Genomic DNA, 19,258 nt, shown 5'->3' with positions numbered 1-19,258 from the left:
TGAGCCTTGCTGCATGAAAAGAATGGGGATTAATAATTAATGAGTCCCCCCAGACATCATTCTCTACATGAAAGATCTAGAACAATAAAATGTTTTTTTGTTTTGTTTTTGTGTAAAGCTAAAATAAAAATAGTGCCAGTCCATGGACTTTGTCTAGCATTGCAGTTCAGCCCCATATATTTTTTTTTTATTACAGGTCAGCCTGCAATACCAGATACAGCCGAAGAACAAGATATGTATCTAGCCAAAACGTGCACCTGGGCAGACGCCATCCCTGCGGTACGTCACATCATGCGTTGCTGTTATTTGGTGACGCTTATACTCTGTTATAAAGCTACTGTAGAACCGCACTTTATTATGCATTATCCAGTGTCATAGACAGTGATCCCTCAAGTTACAATATTAATTGGTCCCAGGACGACCATTGTATATTGAAACCATCGTAAGTTGAGTAATCGGTTCCAAAGCCCCAAAATGTCATGAAGATTTAAGAAAAATAAGCAGATAGCTAAGACTACTTCCACACTAGCGTTTCTATTTTCCGGTATTTAGATCCGTCACAGGATCTCAATACCGGAAAAGCAAAAGGCTTCAGTTTTGTCCCCATTCATTGTCAATAGGAACAAAACGTAACTGAACAGAACGGAATGCTCCAAAATGCATTCCGTTCCATTTGGTTGCGTTCTCATACTGGAGAGCAAACCACAGCATTTTCTTTCTGTCATGGGATGCGGAGCAAGGCGGATCCGTTTAACTCTGACGTTATCTGACACAATAGAAAACGGAACCGTTCCCCCATTGACTTTCAGTGGTGTTCATGATGGATTCATCTTGGCTATGTTAAAGATAATACAACTGGATCCATTCATAATGGATGCAGATGGTTGTATTTATCAGTAACAGAAGCATTTTTGCTGAACCCTGCCGGATCCAGCAAAAACGCTAGTGTGAAAGTAGCCTTACTCAGATAAAACAAGTCCTTACAGATAACAGTCAGGAATAGCAGCGAACCTAGCAACTAATACAACTATATTACCAGAGACGTGACCTTGATTGGTTGGATCTGAGTTTGAGCCATTGTATGTTGAGTCTAGTTTCAACTTACGATGGGTCAGAAAAGAACATTGTAGGTTGAAAATATTGTATCCTGAGGCCATTGTATGTTGATGGATCACTGTATAGTATATAGTGTAGTGCAAATGTTCAACCATGGGTGTATATTCCTTATTGAATTACATTTCCATGTGTTGGGCAAGAGTGGTGCTGTTTCTAGATTTAAAAAAAAAAGACCTTTTATTCTAAACGGGACGGTCCCTACAAGGTCAGGTCTTAAAGGTTGAAATGAACACTTCTTTGATAATAGTATTTCCATAGAAACTGTCGAGAGGTTTTGGATAATTATTTGCTGTATCTTTTATTGCACTTTTACCACGCTGCAAACAAATCACAAAAACGCTGCAAAATGAAGCTCCCAGCTGCAGAATATAGCTGTCATCCATGTAGGTATATACAGTATTTACACAAATATAGTAAAAGCAAACATGGGAAGGCAGCTACCTGGCTACAAACGACAAGAAAGGTCCAAGGCAAAATGCTGCAGTCCATTTGTTACTCAATAGTCCCATCCTGCAAGTCAGTCATCAACTAACAAAGCCTTCTGGGAGTGTTTGACCACAACAAGTGAAGAGCAACATGTTGCCAGCCTCTGATTCTAGACAATAAAGCCTACCATTTTGTTTTAATGATTAAGGAGCTCATCTCGATGCTTAACATTCAAGTAAAACTTCCACCATTTGAGATGATTAAATCTTCCCGAACCTATCTACTCTTAAGACTTTGGATTTATGAACCTCCACAAACGCAACTTGCAGGAGATACAGTATACTCAAGTTAAGGGATTTAAAGTGATTTTGAAGGCGTCAATGTGGTATAGTCAAGTCAGCATCACAGGTAAACAAAACTATACTGTCCATTTTTTTTTCTTTTCAAAAAAGTGGTAGGTAGGTCATCATTTTGTAATATTATACCATATATAAATACAAAAATTTTCAGCTTATTTTTAAATAAAGGCCTCCTATCTGTACAAAAAGCTTGGGAAATGATTAGACCCCATAATCAATTCTGTAGGTCTTTGACCGTTATCATCTCATGTTCATCCATATATAATATACTTATGTAATAGACATATCTAATCCTTTCTTCCTGGTTTTTAGAACTGGTCTACAGTGGGAACAACTTCATCTTTAATCTGAATTCACTGAATTCACAGAGGAGCATTCGCAGTCTTCGGCAAGACTATGTCTTCTTGGTTGGGAGTTAGTGGTCCTGTGTCACTACCTCTTGGTCGTCTTGTTGTTCAGGTCAGAGTCCAAATCATTTTCGACTACGTTATCATAGCTAAGTTTTTCTAAGCAGTCACTGACAGCTTTAAGGATAATCCGAAGCCTCCTGTCCAGTGCCTCAAGGTGCGGTTGATAGAGAATTGGAGCAATTTTGTCCATTTGGAGCGACTCTTCCATCAGCTTACTCAACTTGTATTCTTCCTTTGCTAGGAGTTGCAGTCGTTGGTAAGTAGACTTTTTAATCCTGTAGGAGAGAAATGGATGAACTAAATAAATTGGTAAAATTTATTTGCTTACAAAAAGCTAAATCAGAGACATTTTTCTTACTTAAAGGGGTTGTCTCATCATGGACAATGGGGGCATAACAGCTCTTGGAGCTCGAAACGTATATGTTTTATTGGATGTATTTTAAATGTGTATGCAATAGATTTACTGATTTTATGGCCAAAGTGCTGGAGGTTTCTCTTTAAATAGTTCTGAAGCATGACTCCTGCTGGAGCTCGTCCTTAGTGTATTTTCACCTTGTGTGTACTAGAGTGATGACTGGTTGATGGATCCATTTTCATATGGATCTTAATGAATCCTAATGGATTCAGTTTATTTCTAATAGGGTTTGTCAGGTTATGTCCACACGGTCAGGTTTCTGCATGCAGTTTTGGAAGCCAAAACCAGAAGTGAATTCAAAAAAGAGGAGAAGATATATCAGTCCTTTATACTTTCTCTCCGTTTGTGATCCACTCCTGCATTTAGTTTCCAAAACGGCATGCAGCTATGGCCATACTCTCAGGTTTCCCTCTGGCTACTGCAGACTATGTTATTCCTTCCTTCAAAAAGGCTTTGAGAGAACTGGAATACACCAGTGTGAAAGGAGCCTTAACTAGACAGTCTTTGACTATATTCACACAAGATGTGTTGTTGCTTTTTTGCAGCATTTAACCCGGACATACCCAGAATTTCACCCAGGCAGCCCCCCTGACAAGAGCATCGGAGCAGTTCATGCTCCGATGCTCTCCTTTGCCCTGCGCTGAATCGTGCAAGCCAAAGGCATATTGTGGAGTTCTGGTGACGTACCAAGCTCTCCTTCGGGCTGCCAGTCGGAGGCTTCTGCCCAGCAGTGAGCCCGGTGACATCACCGATACTGGCAGTATGTTATAGTAAATAAAAGAGCCCTTGCCCTGCGCAATCCTGCGCAGGGCAAAGGAGTGCATCGGAGCATGAACTGCTCCGATGCTCAAGTCAGGGGGGCTGTCTGGGTGAAATGATGGGTATGCCCGGGTTAATATATTGCAAAAACCCACTGGAAAAACACTGTGAATACAGCCTAATGCAGGCATGGCCAACCTGAGGCTCTCCAGCTGTTGTAAAACTACAACTCCCACCATGCCCTGCTGTAGGCTGATAGCTGTAGGTAGCCTGGGCATGCTGGGAGTTGTAGTTTTGCAACAGCTGGAGAGCCTCAGGTTGGCCAGCCCTGGCCTAATGGTTACATTTAGACACATTCATCTATTTGTACACTTTATCTAAGCATCTCAAGAATTAATTTACCGAAGTTTGGGCAAAAGTAGATGCACCCGTATTGGTTTCCAAACCTTGAAATTTGTGAATATAAGATCAAAATGAGCAAAATTAAACATATGTATCTTAAAGACCTAGGCTCTGTTCAGACCTCTTTTATTACCATGTGATGTTTGCCCTGAAATGCTCCTCGAGAATACGCTGAACATATGGCCATCCAATTGCACACGTCCCCCATAACTAGCTTTTTGACCTAATGCAGAATTTCTTTTCCTACAATGTGCCATTTATAATGCTGGTGTATTGATATGCGGCAGCAGGTTTCCCTCAGAAACTAAGGCCAGGGTTCCGCTGCTACTTCTGTTATGTCTCGGTGTCACCCACTGAAGAAAAAATAACTATATTGTGATTAGTGTTGGGCGAATTATTCAAAAATTTCTTTTTGGCTGCTTTTCCGAATGTTACAAAAACAATTCACTATGTGATGAATTACTTACAAATTAATTTGTAAGTAATGGATGCAATGACAGGGAGCGGCAATCGTGCCACCCGTCATTACACATTGAGTGCAAAATAAAAAATAAAAAAATCATACCACCCGATCCATTTGTTCTTGGCGGGCCAGCCGCCACCATCATGCTTGAAGATCTGACCCAAAATCTTGCGCGGCCCGTGATGACATCATCAAGCCGACTGGCGTGGTAACGTCATACGTCACCGCGCACAGGATTTCATGCGAGATCTTCAAACAAGATAGTGGCAGCAAATGGATCAGGTAAGTATGAATTATTTTAGTTTTTTACACTATTTCAGGTTAAATCTATTCGCTACCATGAAGCACAAGGAAATTCGACTTTGCGGCAAATCAAATTTATCCTTAAATTCGGATCGATGATTTGCTCAACACTAATTGTGATAGCGCCAATAAATACACCTAGGCAAACCGGCCACTGTTTATAAAGGGACTCATTTTGGCATACGTTGGACCCACTATAGCAGAGATTAGCAACCTTCGGCACTCCAGCTGTTGGGAAACTACAATTCCCAGCATGTTCCATTCGTTTCTATGTGAGTTCTTAGAAAAGCAGAGCAAGTATGCATGCTGGGAGTTTCACAACAAGGTGCCGGAGGTTGTCCACCCCTGCACTATAGGATGTGGACACATTTGGGATATGCTGTGGAAGCATTCCCGGTTTTCGGCGTGAACAAAGCCTTAGAGATCTACAATTGTCATACTTTTTTGGGGGCCCATGTAAGAGCCAAAATGATTCTAGGAATACTAATGCCTACCTGCAACACTGGTTCAGCGGCACCAAGATAGACAGCTCATCGTGAGAATATTTTCCGAACCTGTTAAAAGCAAAACCAACCATCACAAAACTTACATCAACCGTGTAAATAACATCAACGTGTCTGAAAGATTCTCGAAAACCTGTCATAGGTCACTTTAATATCTATCTTCTATTTTCCAGCAAACAATATACCATAAAACTGATTCTGCAAGAGAAAATTTTATCTCCTGACAAACCAAAATTTCCCTGTGAAACGTTAGAGATTTTAGACCCTCTGATCTAATGAGATGTGTGAAGGCACATACGGAACTTGGAGTCTAAAAGTTGGTCTATAAAGTACAGAAATAATGCACTACACTGACAATGTACAGTACTTTTATACCATCTATCATCAAATGCTATTTCTTACATAAATGCCGAACGGTTCTTTAAAATGGATCGTTCCATTTGATATACCGTATATGGCGTATATTGTCCTTTGCCGTCATCATCCCAGTTCCTACACTACGCAGCAGTCAAAAGACATGAGCTTTTCTAACATTAGATATTTTCAAGGTCAAAGTAAATCTTTCTTTATCCGCTGACACAAAGTGGTATTATTACCATGGTAACCGCCAACACAATATAGCAATAAAAGTAATGCTTAAAAATACTCTGGCAGAAACTGAATACGACAATACGAGGTGACGGTGGGGCTTGTAGGCTTCATTTGCTGTTGAGTTTCTATTATAATGACACAATTACATCAGAAGACATAGGCTCAATAGTAAGGTGATGAGAAGCTTGCATGGCTTCCGGAAATCACAATCGCTGCAAGCCTCAAGTTCTTTATATGTAATGTCTGCTGTGTCCATGTATGATTGTTCAAAGCTCTCAAGAGACAAAAAAGTAAGGGGATGGTGGATCTTGAAGACGAAATGCAATTACATATGGGTAGATCAGGAATCTTTTCAGGGTTGTTCTACCACCATTTGCTACTAGGTGGTGAGAGCCTGTGGAGGACTTTCTCCAGAGGAGTTGCATTATTAGCAAGAAAAGGGGAGAATTGATCCAAGGGTCGAGAAAAGGGGGTCAGAGGAGCATATATACAATAGGCCCTTTAGGTTCTGGGTGGTAAAGCTGGCACCATATGGTGCCCCTTATATTCTAATATATACCATGGACATCAGGATTGAGGTCAACAAGGCTTGCATTGGCTTATTAAACCTGATATTGATATATGATCTGCCTCCTTATGCTATTCAACACCCCTGAGAAGTCTCACAAGGCCATTCCCACAGTCCTGGAATATGTAATAAATATATAAATGTACTACTCTAATGTTGTACATTTACTCAGACAATTTCTCAGGTATCTAAAAAGAGGTTCCAGGAACCATACTAGTTATCCGTGTTAAAAGGTACAACTGTAGGATGTCAACTAAAACAGAAAGGCCTTGTCAGCATGTTGTGTATATTTTATGGTGTACATACAAGAGGTGAATACTTTGATGGTGGCCTCCAACCTGTGCCTCTCAAGCAGCTGAGAAACTATAACCTCCAGGAGTGAAGCTGTGGGGTTAGCTGGCAGGTCTCCATGCCCCTGGTGCTCGAGGGTGGACACTAACAAGTCGCCTTGTCCAGAATTTTTAAATACAGGGCTGGGTGTAGGAAAGTTCTCCCTACTCTACGGCAAGGTCTGAGGTGGTGCAAAGGCACCCATTGATGCTTTACGTAAAGAGATTTGAAGACCATTCTTTATCTATAGGTCATCCCGGTCATACTGATGAATATTTACCCTCGTCCGTTATCCAAATGAATTATAAATGTTTCATTTCCAAACTTCTCAAAGGTCTCGTAGTGATGTCGATCCATGTTGCCTGTGGGAAAATAAAATAGCTTAGGAATACAACAATATTCACAATGTGTAAACTTCTATTTTTGACACACTGATTGCTGCTTGGCAGAAGGGTCCCTCATAAATAAACTAATCATAGAGGTTACCACTGCTGGAAGTCCCACCAGTCAGCTGTAATTTGTGGGGGAACCGAACCATAATTCTTCAATTTCTCAGCAAAACTTTGGAGAATTTGCATTGCATGGTTCTTATTAAAATCCATGGACTATCCCCGTTGTACACATGGAAGCCATTAGGGGTCACTTAAAGTAGTCAATGAGATCACATCCTGCTTTAGATTTTTTAGCTTGTTGGTAAAATTGCTAAATGGGACGCTAAAATAAGTTGCTATATGATTGATCGCAATGGAAAAAGCCAACTTTCTGATGGTTTTAAGTTATTATATATAATCCTCATATTCAATACAAATATGAGGATTATGGCCTCATAATCATTGAAAAAAGAGAAGTTTTCATGTATTTTATTTCCAGCAGAACATGTCTCTTACCCATGAGAAAGTCGAACACCGTCATATCGATGATGTCCAGAAGCCTGGTGCCGCTGTCATATGGAGGTGTCTGCCTCACTCCTTCACAGTAGTCACTGTCAACTTCCCATCTGGAAGACAACATGAATTTTATTGATTTTGTTATAATAATAAAAAAAAAAGCTATACATATCCCCTATTCAGAACTATTGGGGTCATTTATCAAACTGGTGTAAATTAGAAGTGGCTTAGTTGCCCATAGCAACTAATCAGATTCCAACTTTCATTTGTGACAGCTCCTTTGGAAAATGAAAAGTGGAATCTGATTGGTTGCTATGGGCAACTAAGCCACTTCTACTTTACACCAGTTTGATAAATGACCCCCTATGTGTCTGAAGACAGATTGAAGTAACCAAGTAGTGAGTAATACATAAATTCAGGGTCAGACTACACATAAGGTGTGTTTGTAGTCTGTCACCATGGAGGCGTAGGCTTGCATAGGAGATGTACACGGAAAATAGTAGGAAAATGTAGCAAAAAAAGGAAACACATTCTGCCAAGAGTGTTACTATACATATTAAATAGTGTTGAGTAGTGTTAGTCCAGCACCAAAGTGCTCGTGTGCTTGAGTAGAACATTTCCCGATGCTCGGGTGCTCTACAGAGCACTCAAGCACAATGGAAGTCAATTGGAGAACCCGAGCAATAAACCAGACACCCCCTGCACTGAAGAGTGGAGGGTGTTGGGACTCTAGTTCGGCTTAGGAAGTCCCTGCTCTGACTCCATATATAGCTATGTCCATATATGGAGTCAGTGCTTGGGGACACCCAGTGTATGTTAATCTAATTTAGCCTCTATTTCTGAAAAGTTTCTAGCAGGATTCAAACTCACAACCTTCTACATTACAGCCAAGAATCCTACACTATAGAGCTGCATGGCTAGTTACTTAAAAAAAATGAAAATAAAATACAAAAAATAAAATATGAGACTTCTGCTGTTTAGGAATACTTACTACTAGTAAGTATTCCTATACTGCAGAAGTCTCTTTTTTTTTTTTAAGTAACTGGCCATGCAGCTCTATAGTGTAGCGGTTAACATTCTGGGCTGTAATGTAGATGGTTGTGAGTTTGAATCCCACCAGAAACTTTTCAGAAATAGGTTAAATTAGATTGAAATACACTGACTCGAGCATCGTGGTCAAGCACATACGATATTCGGCCGCTGACCGCGATGTGCCGAGCATGCTCGCCCAACACTAGTGTTGAGCAAATCAAAGTCAAATGAACTGAGTTTGATCCGAATTTCAGGAAAAATTTGATTTGCCTTGAAGCCGAATTCCCTTGCGCTTTGTGGTAACAAATCCACTTTTCCTGAAAGGGTGGTAAAAAGAAAAAATACAGTCACCTTATTCATTTGCTCGCGGAGAGTCTGTTGGGGCCATCTTAATTGAAAAAACTGCGTAAAATCTTATGCGCAGTGGTGTGTAACGTCGCAACATCAGCGCATTGGCCAGGCGCGGTGATGTCATCAGTGATAACGTCACTGTGCCCGACCAGCGTAACGCAGTTTCTTCAATCAAGATGGCCCCGATGGCCTCTCTTTGAGCAAATGGATAAGGTGAGTATGTATTTTTTTTTTACCCTGATTAACCCCTGAAAGGCCTTAACTGTAATGTTAGATGCCGTGATCAGCAATGAACGAGGCATCTGAGGGGTTCAATGACGGGTGGGGGGGCGATAGCCGTTCCCCATCATTGCTCCCGCTCCATGGAATGCGATTCGTAATAAAGTAATGCATAATGGATCGAATTTCTTTGTGAAATTCGGCGAAGCAGTTAAATAGAATTTTTGATAACTTTGCTCATCTCTAATCTATATATATAAAGAAGGACGTATATATCTATGTATGTATGTTGTTCTGCGATCACTCAAAAATGCAACCATCGATTTCAATGAAACTCGGTATACACATCTCTTGCTACCTGGAAAGAAATCTTGGGGGGGGGGGGGGGGGGTCACAACTCTCAAAGACGTACCATTCCTGAGATATTTCCAAAAAATTACCTGCATTAGCCAATACAAGCCTGCAGGTCTTTCTCTTCATATCCCAACTGCCATACACACGGTCACATGTCCCTTATCAGCCAATAAACTCACAGGCCCTTAGTCTCCACATACACACAGTTTTACTCCAGGTTTTTATAACAACCCAGCCATTTTTTTTCACTGCTGTAGGTCCGTTTTAGGCTAGGGCTAAACGGCCACATGTGTCACACGACACATAGGGCACAACTACACTACATGTGTCAAGCGACATTGACGTTGCACCAATGTCGCGCTACAATTTTTATAATGATAGTCTATAATGTTTACTGCGACAAGTGACATCTTGGATGGATTTTTTGCAACTGCGGTGTCGCGGTCGCAGCATGTCACATGTCACAGTGCGACACCATAGGCTATCATTATAGAAATGGCTGAGACAAAATGTTGCGCGACACATGTCGTCGTGTAGCCCTAGCATTAAAGGGGCAGGGCGCTGTGGAGGTCACTGTTAAAGGGGCGGGCACTGTGGAGGTCACTGTTAAAGAGGCTTTCACTGGGGATGTTCACTGGCCTCGTTCACATTTCCGTTTTTCACTGACGGGCTCATTTTCTGCCGACAGCACGCGTACCCATTGATTTAAATGTGTCTGTTCACATTTCAGTATTCTTTTACTTACCGTGGGTCAGTAAAAAAACACAGGGACATGCACTACTTTGGTCCGTGATGCGGACCAAGCGCGCCCGTTGAAGTCTATGGGTCCATGAAAATCACTGACACGACACGGAGGCCATCCGTGTTGTGTACGTGTTGCGTCCGTTTTTCACTGAAGACTGATAGGAGATTCTTTGGAAATTAATTTTTAGCTGAGCAACTTTTGTGCAGGAGTGCACCACCCATGAGGCCAGGTGAGGCAGCACCAGGTAGGGGCAAGAGGGGGGCAGCAGAAGGGCCATGGGCAATGAGTGCTTTCATTGTGGCAAAGCCTTAGGTTAAGAAATTGGCATGGGGGGGGGCCATTACAGTTTTTGCCTCAGGCAGCAGAAAGGCTAGGTGCTTCCATGTATTACGGATGACACACGGATAGTAAAAACGAACACACAGATCAACCACGGATCCTTCAGGGACATCTTCACGGATGAAACACGTACGCTTTTTTTTTCACAAACGGAAATGTGAACGAGGACTTATTCAGTCTACTGCCAGACACATAGGTCTGCATAGGAGATGAATACACAAAAGTGTAAATGATTTTTAATCCAGACTATCCACCTAGTTACTTCAATATTGGTTTTAGATGTAGTAGAGCAATGTTTTGTTTGTTTTTATTCATAAAGTTTATTGGATTTATTTTTATTTTCATATTGCCCACTATAAATTGCAGAATACAGACATAGATATATAAAGCTAATATCTAACCGTCTGGAGACCTGCTTCCAGAACATCGAGGCAAATACATCCTCAATTAATTGCCCAGATGGAGGATTTGTAGGCAAACACTATGCTGCTTTAGTAACCCTCCCGGATAAGCACTTGGCTCTTAAAAAAAGCAGTATGAATGAATTTAGCATTAGGGCCTGGTCTGGAGCTGCACCCAGTTCTGGAATAATGAGATCCTCTGCATTATTCAGTCTAGCAAATCCATCACTTGGATGATGAGGCATTTTCCATATCATTCTGAAGGCCCCTATTGTGAGGTTCTTCTATTAAGGGTGGAACATTTTTAGCACAAAGGGCCCTGCTACGTGTCCTCTCACATAGGTGCTTCATTCAGAGACCAAAACAAAGACCAAGACAATATTTTTATACCTCGAATTCATGTTACCCCACGCCGAGGAAAGGCAAAGCACAAATACATCTTAGGAACAGAACGGGATGTGCAAAGAGCGGCCATTATCAATCTTTCCAAACTCGACGAATAATACAAATCAGCTCTCTTCATACGAATGATGCTTATTAGTCCTGTCAGCACGGGCCTTTATGTGCTGTGGCGGTACTATTCAGGCTACATTTCTGTATGGCGACATATCTATCAATGTTTGGTCTAGTGCATGTGGAGATGTAAGAGTTTTTGGACTGGCTGGGAACGGCTATAATGAATACATGCCATATGGACAACCAGTAAAGCTACATAGGGCGCTGATAGGTTAAAGGGGTTTTCTGGGAGTTCAGTAGAGATGGCCTACTCACGCTATAGCTCATCAATATCTCAATGGTTCCCAGCACGGTCAATAATCAGCTGTCTGGGGCGCCCCAGTGAGCACTGTTTCACAGTACACCAAGCACAGTGCCATACATTGTATAGTGGTTGTGCTTGGTATTGCAGACCAGGCCCGTGAGGTTGAACAGGATTAGGCTGCAAATAGGCCATGCAACCAATGAATGTGACATAATTGGCCTACGAAGAGGCCGTGGCACTCACTGGAGCACCACGACGGCTTCAAAAAGCTGATCGGCAGTAGTGACGGGAGTCCAACCTATATTAGATATTATGGACCTTTCCTGGGAAGAGGTCATCTATAGTCTACTCCTGGAAAACCCGTTTATTGGGCCCACTGACAGTTCCCTACAGTCTAATAGATAATGTGAATTATATAGCTCCCCACAATGCTGGATTGTGAGACATGAGGAGATATACATATTGTCCTTGCATGGGGGGCCTTAGCCGTCTGCTACTAGAGCTAGCGTGGTCACTACTGCTCTGTTCACATCTCTATCGTGGATTTATTTTATGGCGGAAACCACAACACTGTGCCGGATCCGATGTACAACAGATCCTAATGGTACCAGACTTAAGGTCATTGACTTATGGGACCCCTCGGGGTTTATGCTGATGGCAAAAATACCAACGTTTTTTTCTATCAAATGAGACATATAGTGTTGAGCGAATCGAAATATCCAAAGTGGACTTTAAATCGAATTTCAGGGAAAATTCGATTCACTGCAAAAGCCAAATTTCCTTGTGCTTCGTAGTAACAAATGAATTTTCCCTGAAATGGGGGGAAAAAATTGAACTCACCTCATACATTTGATTGTGTAGAGGCAGCCGCAGCCATCTTGATTGAACATCTAGCACAAAATCGCGCATGCGGTGGTGTGATGACGTCATCACGCACCACACTGTATTTTGAGCTGGATCTTCACTTAAGATGGCTGCAGCAGCCTCTATGCAACCAAATCGATGAAGTCAGTATTTTTATGGATTCAACCCTGAAAGCCACAATGTGCATCTCAGATGCCACGATAAGCAATGAACGCGGCATCTGAGGGGTTCAATGACGTAGGGCGGTGCAATCACTGTTCCCAGTCATTGTACCCGCTAATTACAAAGAAATGCGCTTCAAGGCGAAGTAATCCGTCACAAAGCAAATTTTGTTTGTAAAATTCGGCGAAGCAGGCAAATCTATTTTTCCAGAACTTCTCTCATCTCTAGTGATAAACCCGCTGCAATTGGCTCAGAATGAAGTCTCCAATGGCAGCAAGAACACAGCCTTATTAATATCATTGGACATTCATACTTATGGATGTAATGCTTTAATTTCTTTCCAAGAAAGGTTTCCATTAAAGCTGATTCTCTCTGGAGGTAAATCACAAAGAAGATGAGCTTCTTGGAAAGTGGCCCACAGTCTAAAACGTGAATGTCTAACACTTGCATGGTGATAACACTCAAAATAGTGATTGGAAACTTCCCAAAATCTTTAGGGAAAAAACCCTCTCATCTATACTGTTTGTCCCAATATATTGGGCCACCGCTTAATGACAAAGACATATTGAGCTGGCAGCTACGTCATGAATAACTGAGCCAGTCTTTTCCTTCTTTTCTTAATATCACTATGATTTGGAGTGGACCATGAGAGAAGGACTGTGAACAAAACTATTGGTTCCCCCACTTTGAAGAAAACAAGCATATTGCAGATGTAGGGCATGTGCTATCATCAATCCCAGTGTGAAATTGTTGGATAATCACTCAGTCCCATCTCTTATTAGTGCAGTAATGACAGTGCCATTTGTCGCTTCTCACAGGGTCATTGACCCGTGATTGGTCATTGTGGGAAATTCCAATACTTTATTAAATGTAGAGCAGAAGTATCATGCATTCTATCTCACTTAACTTACAAAATTAATTATTAGACCTTACAAATGGTTGGTATTTTATAGCTATGTATTGCTCTAGGGGCATTGTCATAAAAAGAACTGACCATACATTTTCATTCCATACTTTAGGCCCTTCAAACTTAGCTCCTTAGAAACTTTTTGAAGTATAAATGTTTGTTAGTTAAGCCTCCACCACTATATTACTTCTGCTTTAATCATTCAGAGTTGCAAGGGCTCACCAGAGGTTCCTGATAAGCTGAAGATCTGACACAATATAAAAGCCATGGCCAAAACAGAGCCCAAAAAGTTCATCTGACAAATTATTGACAAATCCTTATTGATCAAGTATCAGGGTGTTGGATGATAATAAGCAAAAGTATAAAGCTGAGGGGTTTGCTCATGGAACATTTCTCTCTGGTGGGCCCAGTCTAAAACTTGATAATGATCGGTTTTAGCTCTATTGCAACAGATCAGTTGTACATAGAAACCCACCAGCAACGTGACAATTGAACTGCCAAATCAGAGAGCCTGCTTTTAAAAACACTGACTACTTGGTCTTAGAGCAAAATGATGAATTTGGACAATCATGCCATACACATGGAGTTTTGACCAACCATGGACAAATTTCTCCAGCCTGGTGAAATGCTTAGGTAGGGTGCTGATTTTCCTTATAGCGACCAGTCCTGTATGGAGACTTATTGGAAGTACTCCATGGCCATGGAGACTTATTGGCAATGCTCCATGGGTAACGAGAAAGAGGTATCGCCCAAGAAAGAGAACCATCTATAGTTCCTATATTCCCTTTCAAATACCAAGGCTTGTTGGAAAGTTGGATCTTGACTCATAGGGAGCCACTTCCAATAGATGGTTCTCTTTCTTGGCAGATACCTCTTTGCACAACCTGGCCAAACACATTTTCAGAAGACAGAAGTCTACCAATAGCCGTCTCAATTTTTTTTAAAACCTTTTACCTTGAGTATAGGCACCTTAAAGGTGTTGTCTGGGAGGGCTGACTCCTGGAACAGGAACCCGAACTACACAGCTCTGTCCATTATGTAGTGGCTGGTTACTTCAGCGCTGCTCTCATTCACAGAGATCCAGTAACCAGCTCCGACCGCCACACATTGGACTGAGCTATGTAGTAACAGTGTCTATTTTTGCAGAACAGCTGATCAGCGTGGATGCCGGGAGACAGACCCCCGCCAATCTGATATTGATAACCCATAAGTATGTCAGTCTTGGAGAACCTCTTTAAGAAATTCCCTTTAGCTTAGTGCTCCCTTTTGGTGAACCATATACTGCATTTGTAAAGCGACTCCATGTAAAGTCCGTCCATGAAAAGCAAAGATCAGAAGTTCTCTTTCCCGCTGAGATGGAGACATTTATGCTACCGAGCAACTTCTATTCAACCTCACTTTCACGCAATAAAAGCCACATCTTTAGCCAGTCGGTTGTGCATTAAATGGCATTTGTCTGTTGCCTTGGATCTCTTTTCTTTGTATATTTCATCTGCTGTTTTATTTATTCGGAACCAAAGTGACTAATGCACGGAAGAATTCTCCGCAGCATACCGTCGCCTTTTAGTTATTTTTACATTCTGTCTAATTAAGGCAGTGATATTTGTAAGCACGGCAGTCGGTCTGTTCCTTTGTTAACAGTTGCTTAAGCATTAGCAGTGCAGGAAATCATGGACCATACAGTATTCTTCATCTAGGTGAGAAAGGGAACAGATTGTGCCTTGGGTCTGCAAAATTAGCTCTTGGGATTTGTTTCTTGAAGGGCATCTGTCAGCAGATTTGTACCTATGACACTGGCTGATCTGTTACATGTGCGCTTGGCAGCTGAATGCATCTGTGTTGGTCCCATGTTCATATGTGTCCACATTGCTGAGAAGAATGATGTTTTATTATATGCAAATGAGGTCCTAGGAGCAACTGGGGCGTTACCGTTACACCTAGAGGCTCTGCTCTCTCTGCAACTTTTGCTCCCTCTCCACTTTTGACAGGACCAAGTGTGATCACATTTTTACTGCCTGACCCAGTCAAAGTGGAGAAGGCTCAGCAGTTGCAGAGAGAGCAGATTCTCTAGGTGTAATGACAACCAGTGATAGCCAGTTCGCAGTGTTCGCCGACGAACACATGCGATCTGCCATCTTCACTCTCAAGTCCGGCGCTGCAGAGGTAAGTCCTTATCTGTGCCTGCGCCGCGAGCCGATCTGAAACACATGCGGTCACCGGGAGCAGGCAGTTACGAGAACAGCCCGATGAAGGCTGTTCTCGTAACTGCCTGCTCCTGGTGACCGCATGTGTTTCAGTGAAGATGGCAGATCGCATGTGTTCGTCGGCGAACACTGCGAACTGGCCATCACTGATGACAACGCCTCCGTTGCTCCTAGAAGCTCATTTGCATATATTAAAACATAATCTTTTTCAGCAATGCAAGCTCATATGAACAAGGGACCAACACATCTGACTTAATGTTTTTGGTGACTCTTAGAATGCTAAATACGCGAGTCATATTTATTATCCCACCTATAGACCAGTGGTGGAGAAGGCCCCCTGGTAGGAACGCATTGTGGGTCTTCTTCTGAGAAAGGGGTTCAACATTGAGCTCCATACTCTATCTGGTCAATCTTTCACCTGGTAGATTGAAACCTAATTATTTCTGTCTCAGATGACAGCTATCTTAAGTGTCTGGTCAGATTTAGTCTTGATGATATATACTGGGCGACCCTTTATCAGGGGCTGACTGGAACCTTAAAGTGGCCCTGGAAAAAATACTAAAAGTGGCCCCATTTTGTAGTGAGGTCCAAATTGATGGAAGGCAAGGCCAGCAATACCATATTGTGGCACATTATACCACCCCAACAGCATAATACCACAGTCCATCACAAAATACTGCTGCCAGCAGCACAAAATATATTCCCAAAAACTTCCACTGACCAGCCATGAGGAGGGTCCAGGCGGCCCCCTGGGCATCGGTCCACTGTGAAATTGCCCTGTAATGTCCATGGCTAATCCGCCCCTGCCCTTTACAATGCAATTAAATAGGACATGTACATCTTTGGTATAGATGGAGGAAGGGTCCTCAGAAACATTTCCTCTGGTGGACCCAAAGAACCTCAGTCTGATGCTGAACCAAGGCTCACAAGTCCAGTAGACAGGACTTTGTATTTTTTATGTGGTATCGACCCTTGCCTATATGCATTTGATATGTATGCTTCATGAACCTGATTATGGCTTCTTAGAGACAATAAATTGTAGTCAACGAAGAAGAGACGAGACGTTGGGTTTACAAAAATTGTATAGTGGCTCACGAGACGTTGGGTTTAGTGTCTCTTTAACAAGCAGGATTAAGCAGATCTCTAAAAGGGTTAATGCTATGCAGGGAGAGGGTAATCAAGCAATAATCTGATGACACATCAGCCCAGCCAACCCACAGCTCCGCTCCATCCTCCCCTCTAATAAGATCTGAAGGGATAAGTCTTTGGAAATCATATCCACATAGCTGCCAGGAATGATAAATGAAGAGAATGCAGACGTGTAATGCAATAGACATAGAGCACCGGCCTGATAAGCTTTCAGATATCCATAAACAGAGAAGCATTAGCAGCTCTATATCCATAAAGGTGGAAATTTATCAATTTCCTCGCCGCCTTATCCAGTGCTAATGTAAAGGCTCCATGTAATATTGAGCATTTTCATGGGTTATTTTCAAATGCTGCATGGTGTGCTTCACTTTAAGGTCGCCCAAAGGATTTGCTTTCTAGAGAGTAAATGGGGCTATAAAATACAATCTACACTGCAAATTTAAGGAGAATATAATACATTACGATGCGGTTTATCACGGCGACATGCATTTACGGTATTCTAGTTTACATCTGCCAAACATCCAGCTATGGTAAAATGTAGAAGCAGAATCCCAAAACAAATAGTTATTTCTGTGTTACGATGATAAGTGACAGGTCTTAATATGCACAATAGGAAAGTGAAGGGAATGTTAGAAAGGATATTAAGAGTTATGACAGTCGGTAGAGGCTCGGCACTTCAAGCTGATGGGGATATGCTGTATGGAGGGATCTGTCTTTAAGAAGATACGGTAGCTGACGATTTAAAGGGGTTGTCCCATTACAGCAACAGGATGAATCGGCTAGGGACCCCACTAATCAGAAGAGCTGGGGTCCATGTACCTCCATTTGTATGGCGGGGTTAGATACACTACCCGATTTCATTCTATGAGGCTGCCGGAGATAGCCAAGCGCTTGTATTTAACAATCTCCGGCATTCCCATAGAGACGAACAGAACAGCAGACCCAAATGTATAGCAGCAGCTCCATTCAAACAGGGGAACGTGGCCCCCATTCTCGTGATCAGTGGGAGCCCTAGCCAAAAACAGAACGTAAATGGAAAAAAAAATGTTTGTGTGCAAGAGGCCTTATGTGCGGTTAGCTGAAGGGGTTTCCCACCCTTCCCTGCCGGGGGTGCCACCAAATACCTAGAACCCATAACTTGGGCCATCAGGGATTTTGATACTGCACTAAGTAACAATTCTACATAGACATTGTATAGCACTGCTACTAGATTGCGGTATGTCTGGATTATTTGGTCCCTCTACTAAAAGGGTTTTCCAAGATCTTTATACTGATGACCTATCATCTGGACCCCTGCCGATCAGCTGTTTGAGAAGGTCCCGATGCTAACAGTAGCGCACCGGCCTTCTCTTAGCTCACTAAGCAGAGCGCCATCCATTTTATAGCGTCTGTGCTTGGTATCGCAGCTCAGCCCCATTCATTTCAGTGGGAGTGAACTGCGCCTAGACCACGTGACCAATGAACGTAACGTCACATTGCCTATGGAAAAGCTGTGAGAATGCCGCTGAACTACTGCTTGCGCCAGTGCCTATTCAAACAGCTAATAGGTGGGGGTCACAGGTGTCCAATCTTCACAGATCAGATATTGCTGACCTATCTAGATCTCATAAAAACCCCTTAAAGGCATTGTCTGGAGATGTTAATTGGTCTCTGTATGTTTGCTTTATTTGCACACTGTATGGTAATATATACATATGTCATACAGCAACTTAAAGGGTTTGTCCAGCTGTTCAAATTTTTTAGAAATAGTGTCTGCATGGTGTTAAAGGGGTTGTCCGAGTTATGGAAAAAAAAAATAGCACTGTAAATCTGATGGGCAGCAATATATAACTGAGCTAAGCAAGTTTTTGGCAAAAAATATATATATTTCCTCATTTCACAGTTCTCTTTTGGCCCTTTGTTTACATGCAATAACAACAATCTCTGCCCCTCCCCTGTATTTGTAGGACTATAACTCCCAGCTGTACAATGACACTGCTGATACACACAGGATCTCCCCCCACCTGTTCTTGTGCAATGCTCTGCAGAATTCCTCTGTCAGCTCCTGTGCCCAGCATTTGTCTTCTCACTGCCTGCAGCTTCTCAGTAATGCCTTCAGCCCTGAGTCTGTGCAGCTGAAGGGGTTCATGTTTTTCCTCAAGAATCCAGGGAGAGAGCAATAAGCAGCAGCAGACAGTGCAGGGGACGTGTGTTCAGCACAGTGATGTTTGGTGTACAGGCACATATCTGCTCCCTCAGG

At 42.2% G+C, this 19,258-nt stretch overlaps 1 protein-coding gene across 1 annotated transcript in view; it reads right to left on the bottom strand.

The window, feature by feature from the left end:
- Positions 1–2,221: 2,221 nt before the first annotated feature.
- The window catches only part of FAM20C (FAM20C golgi associated secretory pathway kinase), a 155,447-nt gene continuing 138,410 nt past the window's right edge, over positions 2,222–19,258 (bottom strand). The window contains exons 7-10 of the mRNA XM_044293997.1: positions 7,533–7,642; positions 6,926–7,007; positions 5,148–5,207; positions 2,222–2,586 (exon numbers count right to left, since the gene is read on the bottom strand). Coding sequence (XP_044149932.1) covers positions 2,334–2,586; positions 5,148–5,207; positions 6,926–7,007; positions 7,533–7,642 — 505 coding nt within the window. The 3' untranslated portion in view covers positions 2,222–2,333. The remainder of the gene's footprint in view (positions 2,587–5,147; positions 5,208–6,925; positions 7,008–7,532; positions 7,643–19,258) is intronic.

Source organism: Bufo gargarizans, chromosome 5 (assembly GCF_014858855.1).
Source record: "Bufo gargarizans isolate SCDJY-AF-19 chromosome 5, ASM1485885v1, whole genome shotgun sequence".
NCBI classification, from domain to species: Eukaryota; Metazoa; Chordata; class Amphibia; order Anura; family Bufonidae; genus Bufo; species Bufo gargarizans.
The sequence above is the reverse complement of the archived record's forward strand: the minus strand, read 5'-3'. Positions and strand labels throughout refer to the sequence as shown.